This window comes from Chlamydotis macqueenii, chromosome 1, assembly GCF_036417535.1.
Source record: "Chlamydotis macqueenii isolate bChlMac1 chromosome 1, bChlMac1.mat, whole genome shotgun sequence".
In the NCBI taxonomy this organism is placed as follows: Eukaryota; Metazoa; Chordata; class Aves; order Otidiformes; family Otididae; genus Chlamydotis; species Chlamydotis macqueenii.
In genome coordinates, this window is record NC_141556.1 from 69,892,058 (window position 1) to 69,912,964 (window position 20,907).

The window sequence follows — 20,907 nt, forward strand, 5'->3', positions numbered from 1 at the left end:
TATCTTCCCTGCCTGATGCCTACCTTGCTCCTAGTCCTGACCCTCTGCCTAGAGCTGTGACTGCTGCTCCAAGTGCAAGCCTATGCCTGTCATGACGGACACCAGACCACCTTGTCTTGTGTCACTCCTGCCTACATCATTGGGTGACTAACTCCACTAGACAAGAGCCTCTAGCATGCTTTCTGCTCCTGTGGCTTTCCTACTTTGCACCACTGTGGTGGTATCTCACCCCATGGGCTTGTTGTGGCGTTGCACATCGAGAAGGGACTAACAGCATCACGGTGATTAGCACTCAGTGCATGGTCATCAGCGCCTGCAGGTATTTCTGTCCCCAGCTGTACCTCCATTGCACCTGGCTCCAGCTCAGGGTCAGGCTCTGCCCCTCTCCCAGACGGTTGCTGTCCCAGAGGACACTTGTGTCATTACATGTCTGTCCTGACGCATGCTCCACAGGGCAGAATTGCAGCTACGCCCTTTCAGAGAGGAGGCAGCTGGCAGGGTCAGGACACGCTGTGCATCTGTGAGGTCTGCCAGCTGGGCTAGTGTGAGGCTCCCTCTCCAGAGGATGTGAAGTCAGATGAGAACGCATTGAGAAGAATAAGCAATTTTTCCTTTCCCCTATGCCTTTAAAGGCACAAATTCAATGGATATGATGTGGTAGTTTAGTTTGTGTAGGCCAGAAACTGAAGACTGACTTTTTCATAGTTGCGGCAGCTTCTTCTGCCTCTATGATATCCTTTCCCATGCTCAGATTTTTTTTTTTTTCTCATAAAAATCAATGGGAGAATTGGCATTGCCATTTATAGGGTAAGAGGAAATGCATTCTCATCTTTAATATGGCTTGGTCATCTGAGTTGGACCTAACCTGTTTCTTAGTGATGTTTGTCTGTTCTTTCCTATTATTAAGAAATGAATAGCTCCTGACTGGAAGTTGTTGGCCTGGGCACTGGTTTTTCTGCTCTTAGAAATTTCAATGAGAGATGAAGCTGGCCAACAGCCGGGGCATTACCACAAGTTTTAACAGTCAGGCCACAGACTTGCGACAAAAAGTGCAGGAGAACTAAATGCATGATGTGGGCATTCTTGTGATTAGGTTAACATGACGAGGCTGAAGAAGCAGATGAAAGACAAGGGTAACTAGTGAACGATCATGAATCCCAGGAGCCTGCTTTCCAGTGTTTGAGCACAGAGAAAAAGTGAATGCAAGTAAGAGCTCATTTTTGGACTAAGCACTTTACAAATTGTTTTGTGGACTATAAAAATCTCTTCGATTTCAGGGTGTTTTGTCCTTTGAGATGGGGGCCTCATTGTCATTACCTGGGATATCTTCGCTTATGATTAAACAGTAGTAAAGGGCAATGCAATTTTCAGCTGCCGTTTGTATCTGCAGCAAAAGCTAAGTATTTCCTCTGTGATGATACCAGTAAAAATAATTTGTTTCCCACAAGTCAGCACTGCAAGGGTAAAAGAAATTCTGCCTTTACATGTATGTGCACAAAGATATGAGAGGACAAAGTTGCCTATGTTGGCATAATCTGAGATCACACCAGTTTCTGCCATGCAGGGGTAAGCTCACTGATCTTTCGTAGTGGATATTAGATGAATTTGGCCTGTGAGAGTGGAATCCAGTCCTGATTGAAGTCTCTAGGAAGTCTGCCAGGGATTCCAACAGGACCAGGATTTCAACTCTAGTCTGTATACGAATAATATTTCAGTATCTTCTGGTCTTTGGGGACAACATATTTGAAATGCTTCGGAGGACACTTGAAAGGGAGAGTCAAGGGTCAGTCCTTCTAACATGAGAACCAGTGGCTGTGCCAGCAGTTTCCAGCTATGTTTTGTTTCTTCCTTTGTCTGCTAATGGGAAATGATAGACAAATGTCACTGAGATCAGGGGTGGAACCAGTATATGCAAATCCAATTGTCAAGAGAAAACTCTGCCTGCCGTATGTCAATGTGCAGTAGAAGAGAGGTGAGGAAGGAAGTGGGAGGAGTGGAAATGGCATACCCACACATAGCCTGCCCAAGCAAATAAAGACAAATGGGGACTTTCTACTGCAACTGTTTGGCTCTGAAATGATAGGTCCTACTGCTACATGCTTAGAAGTGTATTGCAGTGTTAGCAGCAGCACGCTAGATGTTTGCTAACATCTCTGGGATGGTGCAACTCTGAAATGCTCCTTCCCCAGTGCTGAATTATATCAGGGATGTGAGAGATAGACCTGCACAGGTATTTAAAGCCATGGATCTTTTAGTTGCAGACCCAAGGAGTGAACTCTGTGGCAGAGACAATGTCCTATAAAATGCTCCATGTCAACATTTTCATGTGGTTCACCCTGCAGCAGCAGGAGCTGGCACAGGGACTGGCACCTGCAAGGACATGTATGGCACTCACTGTGGTAACCTATGCTGTAGCCAAGGTGGGTGAAACCTGTTCAGCACCCATTTGAATCAAGGGCCTAGACCATGGTATGGTCCTGGGAGCCCTCAGTAGTCTGCAGAGCACCATAGGGGAATCTCTGTTCTATGTAATCACTATAGAGTTTTGCTCAGGATGCCACAGAGATGTTAACTAATATGTTAATCAAGTTTAAACATGTCCCACCCATGTACATAAGCCTTTTTACTCCTGTTAAGGATGAGATGAAAAATATACCTTATACCACAAGCACAGATTTTAACAGAAGGGTTTTTTTCACTTGTTGATGAAAGTGAAATGTTCTGAGAACAAAAATTGTGACTTTGAGAAACCTACAAAGTTTGATTTTCTGATGCTAAGTATGAATTGCATTTGGTTGGTTTGCCATCAATGAATTTTCCTTGGAAGTCCTAAGAAGGATGATCAGATGAAACAAGGCCCAGGCTAGATTGGGACAAAACTGCATGTTCACATGACCTAATATGTTTATTTTGCCTTGAGTCCCAAATGAGCTATTCTGTTTGGGAAGGAATAAAGCTGCTTGATACGGGTATGTATGTGTATATACATATACAATTGTAGAGTTCATTATCTGCTGTCAACATGAATACTTGGCCAAGTTTACAGTAACATTGCAGATGTGGTTTTACAAGAAAGGAACATAAAAAACAAACTTATGGAGGAAAGAAAAGCCTCTTTAAAAGTAAGCTTTACTATTGGTAATATATGATTGCCAGCGATATCCAGCATCTCAGATTAAAGAAAGAGCATGCATGAGGTGTGACAAAGGACAAATCAATCTGTTGAACTCCACCTTTTGACTTCAATAAAATTGCACATGATTCTGAAAGATCTGAGTAGCAGTGAATGCTTCTAATGCAGAATTAAAAGGGGAGCAGGGACAATAATTTCCAAAAGTTTTCTGTCAGATCTTCATAGAAAACAGATTTATTTGTTTGTTTTCACTTGAAGATAGATTAAAGAACTCTAATTTTCCTGGATATTGCAGTAGAATGCCTGTCGTACCTGCATTTCATGGGTGACAGATTAAATGTCACACTTAGACAATGAGTGTTGCTTGCTGAGTTGCTTTCAGCTGAAAAGGAGCAATGAAGAGGTTCTGTTTTCACTTCTGAGGTGGAGGAGGAAGAAAGAACAGGCAATGGTAGTCCTAGTGGATGTCATGGCATGTAGCCAGCTGAAGCAAAGTATTCTTCATGCTTCTCAGTGATCAGTCCTTTAGTGATATTTGAAAGGTCCACGCCTCCACATAGGGCTTTGGGACAACTGAAGTGGCGACAGATGGGAACATGGGATATTTGGATTAAGGGGGTACAACTCACAAAGCTGCTTGCAGTCTCAGTTTATGTCAAGCTTTAATAAGGCATTTGATTCTTTTTGTGTGAGTATTAAAAAAAAAAAAAAACAAAAAAAGAGGACAGTGACAGAATAACTAGGTCTTGTGTTAACCACCTGATCCTGCCACAAGGACAGGTCAGAAGTCAGAGGTCCAACTGCATGCATGTAGAAAACCATGGTGTAGTTGGACTTGGAAACCTTCCCTTTACTACCTCTCTGTAGGAAAGGTTCAGAAAGAATTTCCCTTTATCACCTTTGTTCAGCCTGCCCGTCTCTGCAGTAGATTTTTCTATTTGTATGATATGGCTTCTTTTTTAGTACTGATGTTACAGTATTCATATTACAGTTGCATCTAGTGGCTGGGACTGAACTTAGGGCCTGGTTGTGTCTTAGCCTTCTGCAAATGCACAGTGAGAAGAACTTGCAATTGGTGGAGATAATGTAAGGACTAAGAGGAACAAAATTGGCTAGGGCTCAGTCCCTAAGGCCACAACATAAATCAGAAGCAGAATCAAGTAAGAGTATCCTTAGTTGCTAGATTCTTCCTAAATGCTAGGCACTGGGCCATGATATCTCATTGGCCTCCTTGTTCTATACTGTGTTAACTTGAGTTCTCCTGGAAATCCTGAAGCTGTGTCTCTCTGCACTGTTCCTGCCTCCTGCTGCTTGGGATGAGGGAGGGAGAAGCTAGGAACTGGTCGTGGTTTCTTTTACAAAGAAACCCCATATTGTCCTTTTTACTACTGGAGCCCTTTTCTGTGCTTCCTGTGGGTCCTAAACTTTCTACCAGCTCCCACAGAACTGGAGTCCTGCCACAGTGCAGGATGGGTCTGTGCTGGTACCCCACTTCAGTCACTAGCATGAGAGGCTTGTTGGGCTAAGGAATGAAGGGGAGGTACCTGGCGCACAGTGCATCCAGAAGTCTTTAGCTAGAGAAGAAAGGAAATTTAGCAAAAAAATCCCTTTTTACAATGAAACTGAAGGCCAAATCCCCTTGCTCCCCTTCTGGTGAATGAAGCTATGTTCTGCCTTCATTCTTGGATGAAGAATAGGTCAAACTGCTGAGAGGTGGTCTGACAAGAGCTCTAATCCATTCTCTCTCGCATGGGCAGTCATCACAGCTTGCAATCTGCCTAGCAATTGTCTGCATGAAGCTTGCACCAGACATTCACAGCACTGGAGCAGTGAGCAATCCCACGTTAGGGAAGGAGGCATGACTTTTAGACTCTTCAGGCCTGAAGGCCACCAAGGGGAAACCTGCGATTGTTTCATTGTACTGGGAGGGAAACAAGATGGCATGTGCTTGCACAGTCCTGTCACCAGATAAGGCCGGCGCAGAGCCCTGTGCAATACACAGCTGTGCTATATTAGGGAATATGCTCTGGCTTGAAGTTTCTTGGCTCAACTAGGTTGAAGCTGGTGCAGAGCCTCAGCATAAACATTGCAGTCTGGGAGCTCATTCAGTGTAATGGAAAGGTGACTGGCAGGTCTTAAAAGAAAGACCTTTCTGTCTGTTAAAGACCTGAGTAGTAGTTTGCATTTTCACTTGCTTGTTACCAGTCTAGCTCATCTGTTTTTAAGGCCACCTGGGTGCTGAGTTGTCTCTGAAATCAGTGCTGGGAATAGGGTGAGGACAGTATTAAATCTGAGCCAGAGCAGGAGGTTATTTTGCTCTCTGTACTGAAATTATACAGGTATGTGATTGTGTGTATTTCTACCTAGCCAATTTATTGTTTGCTTTCAATGAGCATATTCACATTAATTGCTATTAAAATATTTTGTCATGTTTTTACAATTACTCTGTGTTCCTCTGATTTTCCACCCTGATGAAAGCTGAAAGAAGACAAAATTTTAAACTGTCTTATGGGATGAGACACAAAAGGCAGTGGGATTTCCATGCATGTGTTTTGTACCAGGAGGGATTAAATGTGACTGTCCTTGAAGGAAGCACTTTTTAGCATGGCAATGAAGAACTCAACAAATTTTAGCTACAAACCATAGTCAACTGAAGATCAAAGGCATTACGTGAAGTATAGAGATGAGAAGGAGAGAGAGACTGGTACTACTTTTTGAAATTTTTGCAGGGAGGTGGTATTTGCAGGGCAGGTACTTTCCTACAATTCAGTAATGTGGCAATGCTGGTAAATGTTGTAGGTAAGTTATTTTGTTGTAGGTAAGTTACTTTGTTTATCTATCTTCACCTAGTCTTTCTTAGAATGTCTTCAGGAAGACCACAGGGTTCATCAGACATCCCATGATCTAAAGGTTCAGTATCAGAATCAAAAGAGATAGGGACTCTGAGAAGACCCTTGTATGTGAGGCTGTGGAAAATCGGAGGTCCTGAGCAAGAATTATCTTCAGTAATTTCTGAGAGGTATTTAAAAAAAAAAAGCAAGGTCAAAGATCTTTGTAATATTCTTCCATATGTCCCTTTTCTGTGTCTGATGGTGTAAAACTTCTGAGAGTTCACTTCAGATTCTTTCAGTACTATTTCATTTGTGTAAGGTTGAAAAGGTGCTGAGGGTCTTGTTTTGAAGTAGAAGTAACAAAATGATAATTTTTGTGGTGTACTCTTTCACGGTGTAAGAGTAGCCTGTATTCCAGCAATTTGCATATGTGGCTGGATGCCAGGGGAATGGAACTGGTCAAATAGCTTCAGACATCTACTTCTGTTTGCTAAAAAAATATGTGTATGTATATATATATTTCTGCTTCTTTAAAATTTGTTGATGACTTCTGGTTGAATTAGGTGAAAAACATACTTGGCAATAATTTGGAGGAAAAAAATTTGAGATTTCAAGACATTTTCCATCATACTTTGAAAACCAAAATTTTTATATTTAAAATAAAACCAAACAACTTTTTTTTTAAAAAAATATATTGAATGAAACCTTACTTTTGAGTTGAAACAGTTATCTTAGGGGCAATTTTCCTCTTTTCAGAAAAACGAAACTTTTTTGGTCTGACACTAAATTATTAAAAACGTGTAACAGGAAAAAAAAAGGATGTGATCAAAGAGTAAAAAAGATTTCTTTATACATCTGGGAGGGTCACACAGAGAGACATTTTCACATTTGGCTCCGAAGCCAGGCTCTGGAGTTGGAGCTGGATGGAGTGTTATATTTTGGCCCAGGATATTTTCCCTCATGAACAATTTTCATTTTAAAAAATGAAGCATCAAAATGTTCATGCTCCAAAAAATGTTTTGTAGAAGATACTTCAAATAATTGGTACCTTCTATAAGCAAAGCAATTTTCAAATCTTTTGAGAAGCAAGAACACTAAGGAAAACTGATTTTATACTCTCTTTTTGTGGAAATAGGAAACATTTTTAGAGAGATTGATGAAGTTATTGGGCAGTAGTTTTCAGAGGCTGAAAGATAACAGTTTGGGGAAGACTAAATAGCACTGAATCAGTTGACTTCTTCGGGTGGGCCTGCCAGCTGATGACTCATTTTCTTGTTACTGATATGGCTTTGCTAACTAAAAGTTGAACTGTTGACCTGACCTCCATTTTCCAAGTGCCTTCCTCATTTCTGGAAAAGGGATTTGGCTTGCAAATCATCTGAATGCCATGAAGGGCTGAACCTCAATCCTTTGAGAGAAGACATTGTACTCAAATAAGTCCTAGACATCCTCCGAAGATGCCCACCCATCTGTTCTTCATCGAACAACAGAAAGGCACATTGTAGATGGAGAAAGGTTGTTGAATCAGGGAACTTCTCCTAACTGCTGTGCAATCTCCTGTATGCTCCTGGGAAGGAAAGAGGGGAGGAAGAACAGAAATAGTTCTGGGTTGTTTTTATTATCCTCCTCAGCTTTCCTTGTGAGGAAGACAACTTGAGCTTTGGGAGGTGAGAGAAGGTGCTGAGAACCATGTAGGACGGGAAGAGGTGGAGGTATTGGCTAGGATATCTGGAGAGGGCATGGGGGAAATGTTGGTGCACTGAGTCTGGAGCTGGAGGGAGGAAAGGAGTGTACCTTAGTCAGGAGAGGTGGAGAGAGGGATATACTTGACTGGGCAAGAAGTGATGAAGATGCAAATAAATCAGATGTCAAAGCATGTCTGCTTTGGGGATGTAGAGTGGGAAAAACAACTTAGAGATTCTCAGTTGTAGCACAGGAGGTGTCACCCTAACACTCGTCTCTTTATATTTTAAATCTGTGATGGTGACTGTACTCCACAGACTAAATGCTGCTGCCTTGTGCAGCCTTAGTTCCTGTGGATACTATCGTCCACCCTCTGTGCACAGAAACCCCGCACGCTGCTTCGAACTTGCTCTCTGTAGGGTACCGTTCCTCCTTTGATCCTTGTTTCCCTGCCGGGGTGAACCACATCAGTCCTGCAAGTCGTGGGCCCTCTAGCCAAGGAACTGAGGCAGGGTTTAGCTGCACATGTAGGCTGAGATGAAAACACTTCTTGGGAGAAAACAGCAGATTTGCTGTTCTGTGTTCTTCAAGGAGTACATGGTGATGAGAGTAAACAAACACAGTATTTGAAAAAAAGTCTTATTACAACTTGCTTTTTATATATATAGTCTAATTATGCATTAAAAAGAAAAAGCAGCAGCAATTGTAAAGTCACTATCAGATTTGTGAAATTAACTTTCCCTTTGAACCTCTATGAAACACCCCCAGCCAGCCAAACATGGAGAAAGTCACAACAACAACAAAATATTAAATCCCCCAATCCAGGAACAAATCAGAACGAAAAACACCCCCAGGAAAAGTAAACTAATAAACTAACCTTCACAAAACCCCTGCCCTCAGCAGCGTTTTAATCCAAAAAACAGGGCAGAAAAAGCCATGGATTCCCTTAAGTTATGAGAGGCTTTGGTATTGCCAGTGATTTTTGGGGAGGGTGGTTGGACGCTGCACTGGCGGGCAGGAGTATAAAGCCACAAGTCAGATCTGCATCTGCAAACGGAGCGCTTCAAATAATTTACAAACGCACCTTGGCTTTGTTTCCCTTAAACTGCAAGTTCATAAGCTGCCTTTGAAAATTGTAGTCTGCATCTGCGCGCCGGCTCTCTCTGCAGCGTAAATGGCTGGTCTTGTACTAACGGGCTGGAAAAAGGGGGTTTTTTTGAGGGGGGGATGTGGGGGGGGGGGTTGGAAATCCTCCGAGTGCAGCGCCTAGGCTAGGATTGCAGAGGAAGCTGAGGCCTCCAGCCCTGCACAGGAAGCAATCTTAGAGCAGGCCTTAAATGCCAGATTCCAGGCAGAGTTTAACTAACCACTGACAGCTCTGTAAACAAAGCAGGGACAAAAAGAGAACAGCTTTCCCTTTTCTGGTAGTCATTTTTGGTTTGGGGGCTGCAGGGGAATTCTGTAATACTCGGCTTGATGGGATATAAACCAAGGCTGGGAAGGCTTTGTATATGAAGAACTGTAAAGGGGAAAATATTTCATGGACTAAATCATAAAGAAGAAGGTAGGGCATGGGGAAAATGTGTGGATTAAGCTACAAAAAAAATATTGCTACTTTTGGTTCTTTGAGCAGGATTTATACATAGTTTGACTCCTCCTGGGTGGTATTTAAGAGCTGCAGCTTATTTTCCTTCTCTTTTCTCTTTTCCTTCTCTCTTCTTTTCTCTTTTTTCTCTTTTCCTTTTCTTCTCTTTTTCTTTTCCCTTTCTCTTCTTTTTCTTTCTTTTCTCATTTTCTCTTCCCTTTCTTTCCCCTTTCTTTGAAGGGGGGATGGGAACGGTCAGATGAGGACTAACTTTTGCAAAACTTTTAATTATCTGTGCAACTAAAAAAAAATTAAGAAATCTCTTGTGCAGCACTTTTGCTGCTTCCAGTAAAAACTGGAAACTTAAAGTTAAAATCCTGCTGAATTGTTGCTTTTGTTTGTAGAAAAGACCTGTGACGTTACAAATAGCTAGTCTGCGGCTAGCAAATGTATACAGTCCTTACTTAAAGCATGTTGATTTAATTTTAACTAGGAAACTAAGTGCAGGCATGGGCTATGTTTATCCTACAAGGCATTTCATTAATCTTGTTTATCTCAACAATACTGAGGAAGTTAATTTTTTTTTGATGGAAAAAGAAAATAGTTACAGCGAAGTGAAGAAAGCAAAACAAAACTAAATGGACTCAGTTAAACGCATCCATTGTGTTTTCTCTCTCATCTAAGTGGTCATCTCCCTTTTAGATTTGGATCTTTCCAGAGCTCTGAACACTTGAACACCCACCATGGATGACTTTGAACGCCGCAGAGAACTCAGGAGGCAAAAGCGTGAGGAAATGCGCCTTGAAGCAGAGAGGTGAGGTATTACGTATGGAAAATGGTGCCGGTGGCTCGCCTTTGATTAGCAGTGGCTTTGAGGATTTGTGTTTTAAATTCCAAAGTGTGCTTGTGCTTTAAGCTAATGAAAGAGTCCTTGCTAACAATATGTCCCATAAAATAGCTTTAGTTAGTATTGTGGGAGAGGCTGAAATCAGGGGTGTCTAATTCCCTTAGGCTGTTGTAAATGCCCTGGCGTCCTGTTTTTATTATCTGGATAAATGCAAACAGTGAAGGTGGACTATGGCCACCTGAAATTATTTATAGGAAAACTCATGCTCCGATGCCATGTGCAGAAGGGGATTGTGTTTCTCTTTTCAGACATAGAGCTAAATTCTAAGATATCAATTGAAAGCTGAGATACACTTGGTACATGTAGTATAGCATATCTGTGAATTGTCTGCCATTACTGTGCAATTGCTGTTGTATTTGTACTGCTTGTCACTTTTTATTAATTTACAGCCACTTTATGCAGGCAACAAGGGTAGTATTTGCTAACAGTTACTACAGATATACTTTGGTGCAAATGAGAACAGAACTTGATGTGGGTACAATAATGTCAATTTATGAAAGAAGCAGCATGAAAATACTGGGAATGACATTTCTTTACCTAACCCTATTTTACACCTGTACAGTTCTGTTTGCTTTAATGGAATTTCCCATGATTTACACTGGAGTAAGCAGGGAGGAAGTCAGGCTCCATTTATTTTAATAATGTCTTTTCTGAGATAAAGATTTGATTTAGTTTGTCAACACTGCAGTGATTTAAAAAAATGGAACTTAGATTTAAGCACATTTTGTTCTTATCTTTGTATTTAATTTTTGATACGGACTTAATTTTAATTTCTAGCCTTTCCTATGTGCTGACAAAACCATAGTGTTTGGGTTCTGAATGCCATAGGGGAAAATACATTTTCAGAGCAGCTTAAATGGAAGTCAGCAGAATGCAATACTAAATATATTTTGTATGCCTGTTTTTTAATAATGGCCTGCTACATAAGCAGGACTCTCTGATGGATGCTGATGATACCTGTCGGGGAAATCCCAGGCAGATGAGATGCAATAGCCGCCTTTCTTTCTGAAGGAAGTGTTGCCATGCAGAACTGGGTATGTGAGCTCTTGCCAGGCTGTAAGCTGAACCCGTGAGCTCTGGAAAGCAGCGGCATTGCCTGCAGATAAATAAACTCATGTGAAGCATGGTGGCCAAAGGGAAATGAGGCGGCAGGCTCCCTTTGCAAAATGCAGCTAGCATCTGGTTGGTGACCTACCCCAAAACACAGAGGAGCAAATGTGCTGTGGCATGAAGCTGCTTTTTGTCCCAGAAGGTTTCCCCCCAGGCCTGGGGTGATGTATTTTTGTTGGGCAGTGTGGGAGGGATTGCAGAGCCCATGCCAGTGCACGATATGGCACATGATATTTATGTACTTCTAGTGCACTTCTACTTTAAGAAAATATTTTTATGAAATGGCCAAGACTTTAGGGTTTGTTGATAATAGAGGCCCTGGGCAGCCTGTGGAGGATACTGGGGGGTGTAGTCCAGGAGGTGTTTTCTGCTATGGAAAAACGTCACTTGAAACTCCTTGTGAAGTCATCTAAGCTCTTATGTAGAGTGCACAGAGGCTGTGGGGTGGTCTGGACATCGGCAATGTGACATGGCTGGCTTGCAGAGGCAGTGACAGCTGCAGAGGTTTGGGGTGCTCTGCCCTCATCACCATGGAAGCTGAACTCCAGGATTTCAAGTGTATCCCTAAGTCACTGTGTGGCCTGCAATTTTGCACATTGGCCTGACTCCGTTCCCTGATCATGCACGGGGAAACCGGAGCCGTGGGCAGGCAAAAGCTGCAGCCAGCAGCTCACCAGTGTCCCCCGAAAGGAGCCGTGCCCAGAGAGCCCCGCAGGCCCATGGCGATGCCTCCCCCTGCCCCTGCTTGATGGGGAAGCCAAGGGGTCAGGCTTGAGAGTGATGGCGGCTGACATGGGAAACAGCCCCGTCCTCACTTTCCCATGTCTGCTCTTGAGAAGTGTTCTTGCCACTTCTGGGGTGGCTTTGCTGGGGTTTTGTGTTGTAACCTTTGTGGAGGAGACGAGCTCGATGGCAGCCTGGCTGCAGGAGAAGGGCTTGGGCCCACGTCCCCATTTTCTGCTGAATTGCTGCAGAAGCGCTCCGTGCCCTTTCCCACACATTTGAAGACTTTTAGCAATAAATTGCTGTATGCTAAATCTTGCTGTACTCCCTCTGCTGCTGCCAACTTCAAGCATTCAAGTATCATGAGTCAGACCCCTTAAAAGTCACAAGACTGCTTTAAAAATCTTGAGGTCTTAAAAATAATTTAGTCTGGCCTTTTTATTTTTGGTTTGCCTTAACAATAACAGAATCTGATTCTCACGTTCAGATGTGACTCGGGGAGCTAGGACCTCCCAAAACCTGCCCCAAGACGGGCAACACTGGGGAGGAGCTGAGCATCCACCCCATGGCGTTGCACTGCTCGCTTCGAGCTGAGGGCAGCAGCATTCAGGCAGTTATTAACAAATTAATGCGTCATGGTGGGTTCTTTTTGGTGAACTCACATTTTTAGGGATTTGGGGATCATCTTCACCTTTAAAAATACAACTACAATGTCTTTTGTGTACATGTCTTAAGCCACAGCAATCTGCTTGCTAGACCTCCCTCTGTCTGAACACTTTCAGGTGTTTTAACTAATGGATTGTGTGGTCCTAAAGAGCTTCATGGAGGCTGAAAATGCTCCATCAGCTCCGAGCGCTGGTACCTGCTGCTTAGGCACAGGGCATTTCCCTGCACCCTCCTGTCAGTGGGCTGTAGCCTTGCTGTGGGGAAACTGTTGCTGCCTGTAAGAATTTCTGCTGGGAGATGGACAGAGGGATGATTATGTGCAGGCTTTAACATGTTTGCTAGGTCTCCCAGATGCTGTTTAGGTTCTTTGAGTTGATCAGTAAACCCAGAAGTGCAAGCATCCATATCAAACAGCAGTATTTGTAACTCAACCACCCGCAGTGGTGCATGGTGCCATTTCCTGGGATAAAGGCACACAGAAAGCCTGTCTCCCCAGCCTGATGTCTGTGCCCAGGAGACATCAAAGGGTGAAGATGCCTTGTAGCAGCAAGGACTCATGCACCACATGCCTGAGAGGAAGTAACTGCATCTTAATGTGTCTTCCCCAGGGGCTAGAGGCTGTGTGAGGACTGGTGAAGGTACATGTACCATCAGCTTCCCAAGTGTCTGTCATGCTGGAGCCACTGATGTCCAGTCACTTATGTCTAATCTTTGGAAATGCTTAGTGCAAGTTCGGTCCTTGAGAGCTGATGTTAGGCTTTGTGTTTTGGTTTTTTTTTTTCATTAGAAAGCTGTTGGATATGAAGATTTGTTGTGCTGTGTAGCCCTGGCATTCTGGGTTGATATGCTTAAGATTGATCCTGAGGAAAGGTTGACTTTTTCTTTTAAAGACCAGCAGTGCTGTTCACCCCTGGCATGTGCTTTGGCTAGCAGTTCATGCTGTAGCAACTCAGATATAGATTACTACCAACTCGGAAAGCTAGGCGTTTTTTTTTGGCATTTTAAGCTCTTATCATTTCAAAGTATCCCACACGTCCTGGATTCCCCACACAGGCTCACTGCACCCACTCAAAAATTTTGTCCAGCCAGAATTTTTTGACTATTTGAATTTATCTGAGATCTCCGGAGGCCTATTAGCATGTTTGGAGTAGCACTGCAGACCTGTCTAGGGGCCACGTGGCCAGCAGCAGGCATATGGGTCTTGGTCCAGCTTTCTCCTAGGCTGTCAGATTTATTGCATGTGCTCAGGCTGGCAGGGACCCAGCAGCTCTTGTACGTCACAGGGGAACAAGACTTTCCAGGTAAAGGCTGGGAAACCCAGGACAAAGTATGGCAGTGTTAACTGTGCCTGTCTGCTTGTATTTTGCATGTGGTTTATACTGATGAGGTGTGAGGTCAGGGAAAATAGGACTCTACCAGCCATTTGTGTGATGGGATGTGCTTACGTCTCCTAACTACTCTACAGCAAGGCCAGGACTTTATCCTGCTCCTCAGAGTCCTATGCCTGGGATGGTGGTTGTCAGCCCAGAGGTCTTGGTCCAGAGCTTGCTGAAGTCAGTGAGAAGCTTTCCACTGATTTCAGTGGGCTTTGGATTAAGCCCTACCTGAGTTATTCCAGCCAGATGATTTATGAGGCAGTTTCAGTGGCAGCCTTGAAGGAGCTGGATGAACCCTTCGCCTTCCCAGCCATGGGGTACATACCATGCCGGAGTATTGGGCCGTTGCAGAAAAGGATTGCACTTAACTGATGGGGAAATATCCCATATGTAACTGAAGCACAGGGAATTGACTTCTTTCAACAAGGGAAAAAACAAATGCCACCTGCTGCTTTGTGCCTCTTCCTAGGCAGTAAAAGACTGTTCTGTTGAACAAAACCATCGGGTTTTGTCATTTTGCTGTTGTAACTGACACTGGAAGAATTTACCCTGGGGCTGGATAGAGAGTGTGTGTGTGTGTGTGTGTGTGCAGGCTTGGTTCTTTGTGAATGTCTTGCTGATGCACTTTGGTCTGTCACAGCTGTATGCAGCTGCAGTGAAAAACTGAGGTGAAATACTTCTTGAAGTGACAATAGACCTACTTCCTTGACTTCAGCATAACTGAGAGCAAAAACTGGCCCCTTGAACTCTCTAAAGAATAGCTCTCAGGTTAATCTATTTAGCACTTAAGCCACAATTTTACAACTGGCTGACTTGCCATTGCTGAAGCAATGTATTTTCACCTCTCCCTGGCATTGGAACTCTCTTAAAAATTGTACTAGGAAGCTGATCCAATTTGCTTCCTTGCCATATCACCACTACTGCAAACTTCTGGAAGGTTTTAGGGTCATTGTCAAACTGGTCTCCGTTTAGCTGAAGCTTAACTTTGAATCTGAGCCACAACTTTGACCTACGTAATGCTCTTCTCTAAGGCATTGCAGGTTATTTCATGGGGAAGGAGAGGTATTGGTCATCCTGTTGTAAAAATACAGCAAAGAGAAGTGGCTATCTAGCATCGAGTCACTGTAAAGACTCTCTAAAACTACTCTATTACTTTGTGGGCTGTGTAGGATCTCCTTACAAGGGCCACAGCTGTCCTGACTAAAGGGCTCATCTCCTTACAGACCAATAAGATATTACTAAACATAGCCTAAAAGCGTAAGTGGGTAGGGAGTACAGAAAACACTGCCATTAAGCTTTATGGTTCCTAATAGCATTAATTAGTAAAGGCAGTAGGCAAATACTCTCTTTTTAAAGAAAGCATCCAACACTTCAATCACAAACTCTCTCCAGCCTCTTATTTAAACAGTTTTATAAGGCAGTGTGATTGATGTTCATGGATGTAGGTTGGGGAATGCTCATAGAAATAACCAACCTTGCAGGTCAGGGATGGCAGCAGTCTGCAGGAGGCTGAAAGTCTCCTGGGGTGGTAACTTGCAATTTCAGTTAAAGAGGACATGTGGTTAATCCCAAAACTTATCTTGGTACAACTGAAAAAGAAGTAAAGTGAATTTCAGTCCAGACCTGTGAAGGTAAGTAGAGAACCAGCAAGGCACTTAACTGTGCTAGTGCTCCCAATGAGGCTGGTGTAGCTCAGATAAATGTACAAATGGCTGATTCACCGAGTTAAGAAGCTAAAACCAGCAAGATCAGACAGGGTACATCTTGCAAGATTTAATGAGAAGCATGTTGCTTATATTCTGGAGGGGTAGACAGGACACAATTTTTGCCGCAGTGTCTTAATGCTTCCAGAGGGCAAGGAGAAGATCATCCTTGTCACCCACGGAAAGTGGACAATTTCCATTCTCCTGTCCAGGACAACGAGGATAAGTGAGTGTTCATGTTAGATCAACATTGAATGACCAGAAATAGCTTTTGAAACTGCTTTTCATTCCTGCAATGGAGTTATCTCTGGTATAGAGTGTATATTAGTGACAAGTGTTAAACAGTGTTAAGAGTTTAGGAACAAACATAGATGGTTCCTTTTTAATTATCCCCTGCTTCTTGAAACACTAGGACTTGCCCATGTCTTGTTCCCAAATATCTGGTTACATTTTTATTAAGTTTTCAGAAACCACGCTTCGATTCATGATTGTGTAACGGAATGAAGAATATGATCTTAATACAAGTTTTCAAGGAGTGCATGTTTAAACATAAGAGAAGCTGGCTGCATATGCCTAACATGTCATTTCCCAATGTTCATGATTTATTTCAGAAGAGTACTTCCAAAAATGTTTGGACTTTGTCGTCTTGAGGGCTGTGCCCTTGTCTAGTTCAAGCCTCTTTAGCTACTAAAAGTGCTTTTATCACTCCATAAGCTTCATGTATCCTGAAGTTTCAAATACTCTGAGGGTTTCTGCTTGCCTTTCCATAAAATACTCACCTTCTGGTAGAGCTGAGATGTGACATCTTCTGCCCAGAAGTCAAATATTAAGACAATGAATAAATAAGATTAGAAGTGTGTGAGGGTTGAGAACAAATTGAGGCAAAGTGCTCCAGCTGTTAACGTGTCTTCACAGCTACCTTAAATTCTAGGACTGACAGGACATATTTGGATTGTCAAGGTGAGTTTGTCCCTTCACATTGCCTTGATCGCTGCTCCTGCAGTTCTTGGAGCGCATTCTTAACCCAGACAGAAAGGCATGACCCAGTGGCTCATTAAAGCATGCCCTACTGCTGTCACTCTTGAGTGAGGGTGCATACTAGACAAATCTTTGCTATTGTAGCATTTCAGATGCCCTGGAGGAAATAACCAAACATATGCAAAGCTGAGTAGAACCGTACCACTTATTTTTACAGCCATATTGTGTTTTGCAGATTATATTTTCTTTAAAGTCCTTATGGAGAAATGTTTTATGAAAGGAGCTTTGTTCTTTGAAATAGCTAGATGTACAGAAAACAAATTTTACTGAGCTGACCCCACTGCAATTCCTAAGCACACAACAGAATCAGCTCCTTAGTATTTAAGATATTAATCCCACATGTATGTTAAGATCATTCTGTAATCTCTGTACTACATCTACTATACTAGCGAAGCTATTGGGACAACCCAAATCCGGCAGCCAGACAGCTGGCAATATGCCCCATCTTTCACCTCTTTCAACAGAGTGGCAGGTTTGCTTTGGAAGCACCAAGGAGTTTGGGAAATTCTTGGGTGAAAAGTGCCCCCTCCAAGCCTGTAACCAGGTAACCCACCTACCGCCAAAGGGAAGTCTGCCCTTCTGTTTCCTACTCTATGTTTTTTAGCTTTAACTAGACTGAAGTCCTTCATGGACTGGATCTTCTTTAAAAGCCTAATTAATATGAGCATTGAGGCACAGCTTTTGGAACTTGTTATCAACAATTTTAGCATGCATATTTAAAAGGGCACCATATGAGGAGTAGTACAACTTGGTATTTTATAATGATTTTCAGAATTAAACTGAAGCATAGGCACTGCACAAAGAAAATCATGAGGCTGAAGGAATGTAGCCGGTATAGTACAAATAAGTGTCAATGGCTGTCCTGTCACATTTATGTTGAAAAATAACATCTCTTTAATATTATGTGTAAATTGGCAGTATGCTGTCAATTCAGCTAGGATAGTCTGCAGCACTCTTGCAACTCTGTGCATCTGTTATTGTACCTTCAAACGATGTAAATCATATCATATCATATTTTCTCATACAAAAGACTTCAGAAACTTGAAATGCAAAAAGCTGCATTAACTGAACATTGGCCTAAGATTTGTGAAGGCACAGAGCCTTCAAACTTCCTGCACCAGCCACAGCGCAGCAGTGTGGTGCCTGTGACTGTAGGCATGTATGTCCCTTGGAACAGCAGATATAGCATCTCAGTTTCCCCAGCAGCATTTTCTGTCCCTTAGCAAAGGAGTACGTCAGCCCTTCATGTAGGTTACCTTGAGTTAATTCAGTATGACAGAGACCAAAGATACTATCCTAAAACAACCCAGAATAAAGGAGGTTCAGTTCTTGGTACTTGAGTCTACTTTTGTCAGACTCTTTCTTAGGCAGGGCAATCCCCCATCTTCATCAATCTGGACAGCCAGTGTCAGTTGTCAGAAAAACTTGCATGAACCACTGCTAAGTCTTATTAGATTCCTAACCCAGTCTCTCTTCATAAGTAAACCCTGTTGAACTGTATTTCTTTCTAGACAGTAAGTATATGATTGAGCTCTCAGCTGCTTAGTCACTTCCCACATGCCTGATATCCACAACCAGCACGAGAGACAGGGTTAATTTAGCTCATTGTATAAAGCCTTCTCAGGCCATAGGATTGTGCAGCCTCTAACACTGCAAATTTCCAGACTTGGATGGATATATCTCTTAGCTGATACACTGCAATGCCTTGTTTGTAGTGAATAAGAACATTGTTGAACTTGTTGCTTAATTTTGTCACTATTCTTCAGGGCATTCTAAGCTCAGAATGGTAAAAGTTACTAGGCATGATAGAAACTGCAGTTATTACCCAACTGTGAGACTCTTTAAGGAGCGACATGAAAAAGAGTTTAGTCAGTGGATTTCTAGGAGCATCTGCTTCTCAGTATGAGTTTGCGTTTTATTAACATCTTTATGATCTAGTATCTGAAATTAAACCAGATAATCAGAAGATTAGATTTATCTTTAAAAAATTGAGGCCAATTTGTTTGCAGGGGTAATAGATTAAATGAAGTCAAACGCTAACAAGTTTTACACACAAATGAGTGTAGTATGTAAACACTATCAGATTGCTGGCAGCCTGGGCAAAGTCACCCCTTCACAGCTCAGTTCAAAGAACTACAGAGGAAAAAATGTGATTTGGAAATGAAACTCCAAACTGATTTCTACGTGCAGAAGCATCTCATTTGGTCAATTAGCTCCTGCATTTTTGACTTTGTGCCTTTAAACAAAGTTTTAATTACTGAAGATAAATGTTTGTAAGCAGTTTTATTTCTCTTATCCTAACCTACTTATTAGCTCACGCTAGACAAAGAAAATCTCCCTTGGCAGCAGATTGTCATTGTGTGATCAAGATCTTTCATAGAATAAAGGGAGACATCAGGTGGCTGTGCTCCTTGGGCAACTTAATCCATCAGCACACAGCTCAAGAAATACTCCTGGTCAGAAATAAGGTCAGTGGGCAACTGCTTCTTAGAAAAGAAGTCTAGTGATGGCATAGTCCCTGGGGATGCTGGCATGCAGCCTGACCAGAGGGTCGGGTTAACAGAAGTGATACAGCTACAGATTAGAAGGAGCAGTAGTTGTGTCAGCCTTGCAGCTAAGCCCTTCTCTTCCTGGGGAGCAGCAAGGGTGATGTGAATTGGAAAAGTAAGCAGGATGCTTTTCTTTTCATTTACTGGAAAGTATAAATCAGTGGGTAGTGTATTTGACAGTTAAAGGTTAGCCTTTTCTTGGTTGACATTAAGAAAATGTAAATAGATGTTGTTTTTCTCTCCTTTATGTCAAAACCTGTTGGTTGGACTAAATAAACTTGCTTATTAATAGTCTTTGTTGGATAGTCTGTTGAAAAAAGGCCAGCTAGTTTGTCATGCTGGCATGCAAAATCAAGGGAAGCCTGTAACTTAACAGCTAGTTGTGACTGTTTTGGTTTTTTAAAAATATATCCAGTTGTTTGTTTGTTTTTTTTTTTCTCTGACATTTACTGAAAACATGTCTCGGTTACCTTTAAGGTAGCTCATGACCCATTTTCAATGCAGATATTATTTAAGCCAACAGCAAGGACAATGCTAGCAAGAGATTATCTACTTGTATTCTTCTTGTGCTGAAGCCATAAGAGAAATGTTGAAAATTGGTACTAAAAGTAGGGCTTGTTCAAAGGTTTTAAGTTACTTCTCCATACTAGTGCTTCCCTCTTCTGCCAGTAATGAGACAACACCTTGTCTACTGGTGTTTAGACTGGTCCACTTGAACAAGTGCTCCCTTCTTTGTGAGGCCTCTTTGTATGACTTAAACCTGATGTATATCATGGTAAATTTTTAAGTAAATTAAGTGCACATAGTGGAAAGTAACCAAATTACCATGACTTGATTTACTGCTTGCCAGCTAAGCCTAAGAGATGTTTCCTTGTGAAACAACATGGGAGAGTAAGCCCATTTAGTTTTGAACTGGGAGATTTGCATAGATTTAATACATTTGGTTTCACACCAGGTTTGAGGTAAACTTCTGCAACTTCTGTGTACAGACTTTGTGACTGTGGTGAGGTGCACTGGTGCTGGACCCCCTGATGAGAAATCTCTGTTAATCTTCACTTTCTGTGCAAATGCTGCCTCTTCTTACAGCTGCTGGTTTCTGCTGTTAATGCGGCTCTGCAGAGAGATGGGATGCACAAGTGATAACAGGCAGGGAAGCTCAGACACTGACTTACTTCGAATCCCTTCGTGATACATGTGTGGTATGAGGTCAGGTACAGATCAGGGGAAGGCTAGTTTCAGATGAGTGAATCAGATGTTACACACATCCACCAATTGCTACTGACCACATGTCAAGGAATGGAGAGCTCAGAGACTCGCGGCAAGACACCGTGGAATCAGCATATGGCTACAGCTATTCCAGGTCCTGGCAGCAGGATTCCTGCAGCAGCTTGGACTATTACATGTAGCTGTTTCAAAGGAGTATCCTGCAAAGAAGAAGAGAGAGAGAGAGAGAGACTAGAAAGAAAAATCTGAGCAACATCACTTTTAAAGTGACAAAAATAGTGCAGAAGTGACTGAGAACTTCTGTAGTTACTTGTTCACAAGACATACAGCTTTTTGCCACAAGAGGGGTTCCTATGTGTAATAGCTTAATTCTCAGAAA

At 42.4% G+C, this 20,907-nt stretch overlaps 1 protein-coding gene across 6 annotated transcripts in view; it reads left to right on the plus strand.

Annotated features, from left to right (window-relative positions):
- The window catches only part of CALD1 (caldesmon 1), a 194,218-nt gene that overhangs the window by 88,684 nt on the left and 84,627 nt on the right, over positions 1-20,907 (plus strand). For 5 of the 6 annotated variants that reach the window (XM_086755999.1, XM_086755989.1, XM_086756018.1 and 2 more), the window contains one exon: positions 9,935-10,046. In XM_086755999.1, the coding sequence (XP_086612125.1) occupies positions 9,976-10,046 (71 nt within the window). In that variant the 5' untranslated portion in view covers positions 9,935-9,975. Of the gene's footprint in view, positions 1-9,057; positions 9,212-9,934; positions 10,047-20,907 lie in introns of those variants that run through there. The other variant, XM_086756008.1, reaches the window with a different exon arrangement.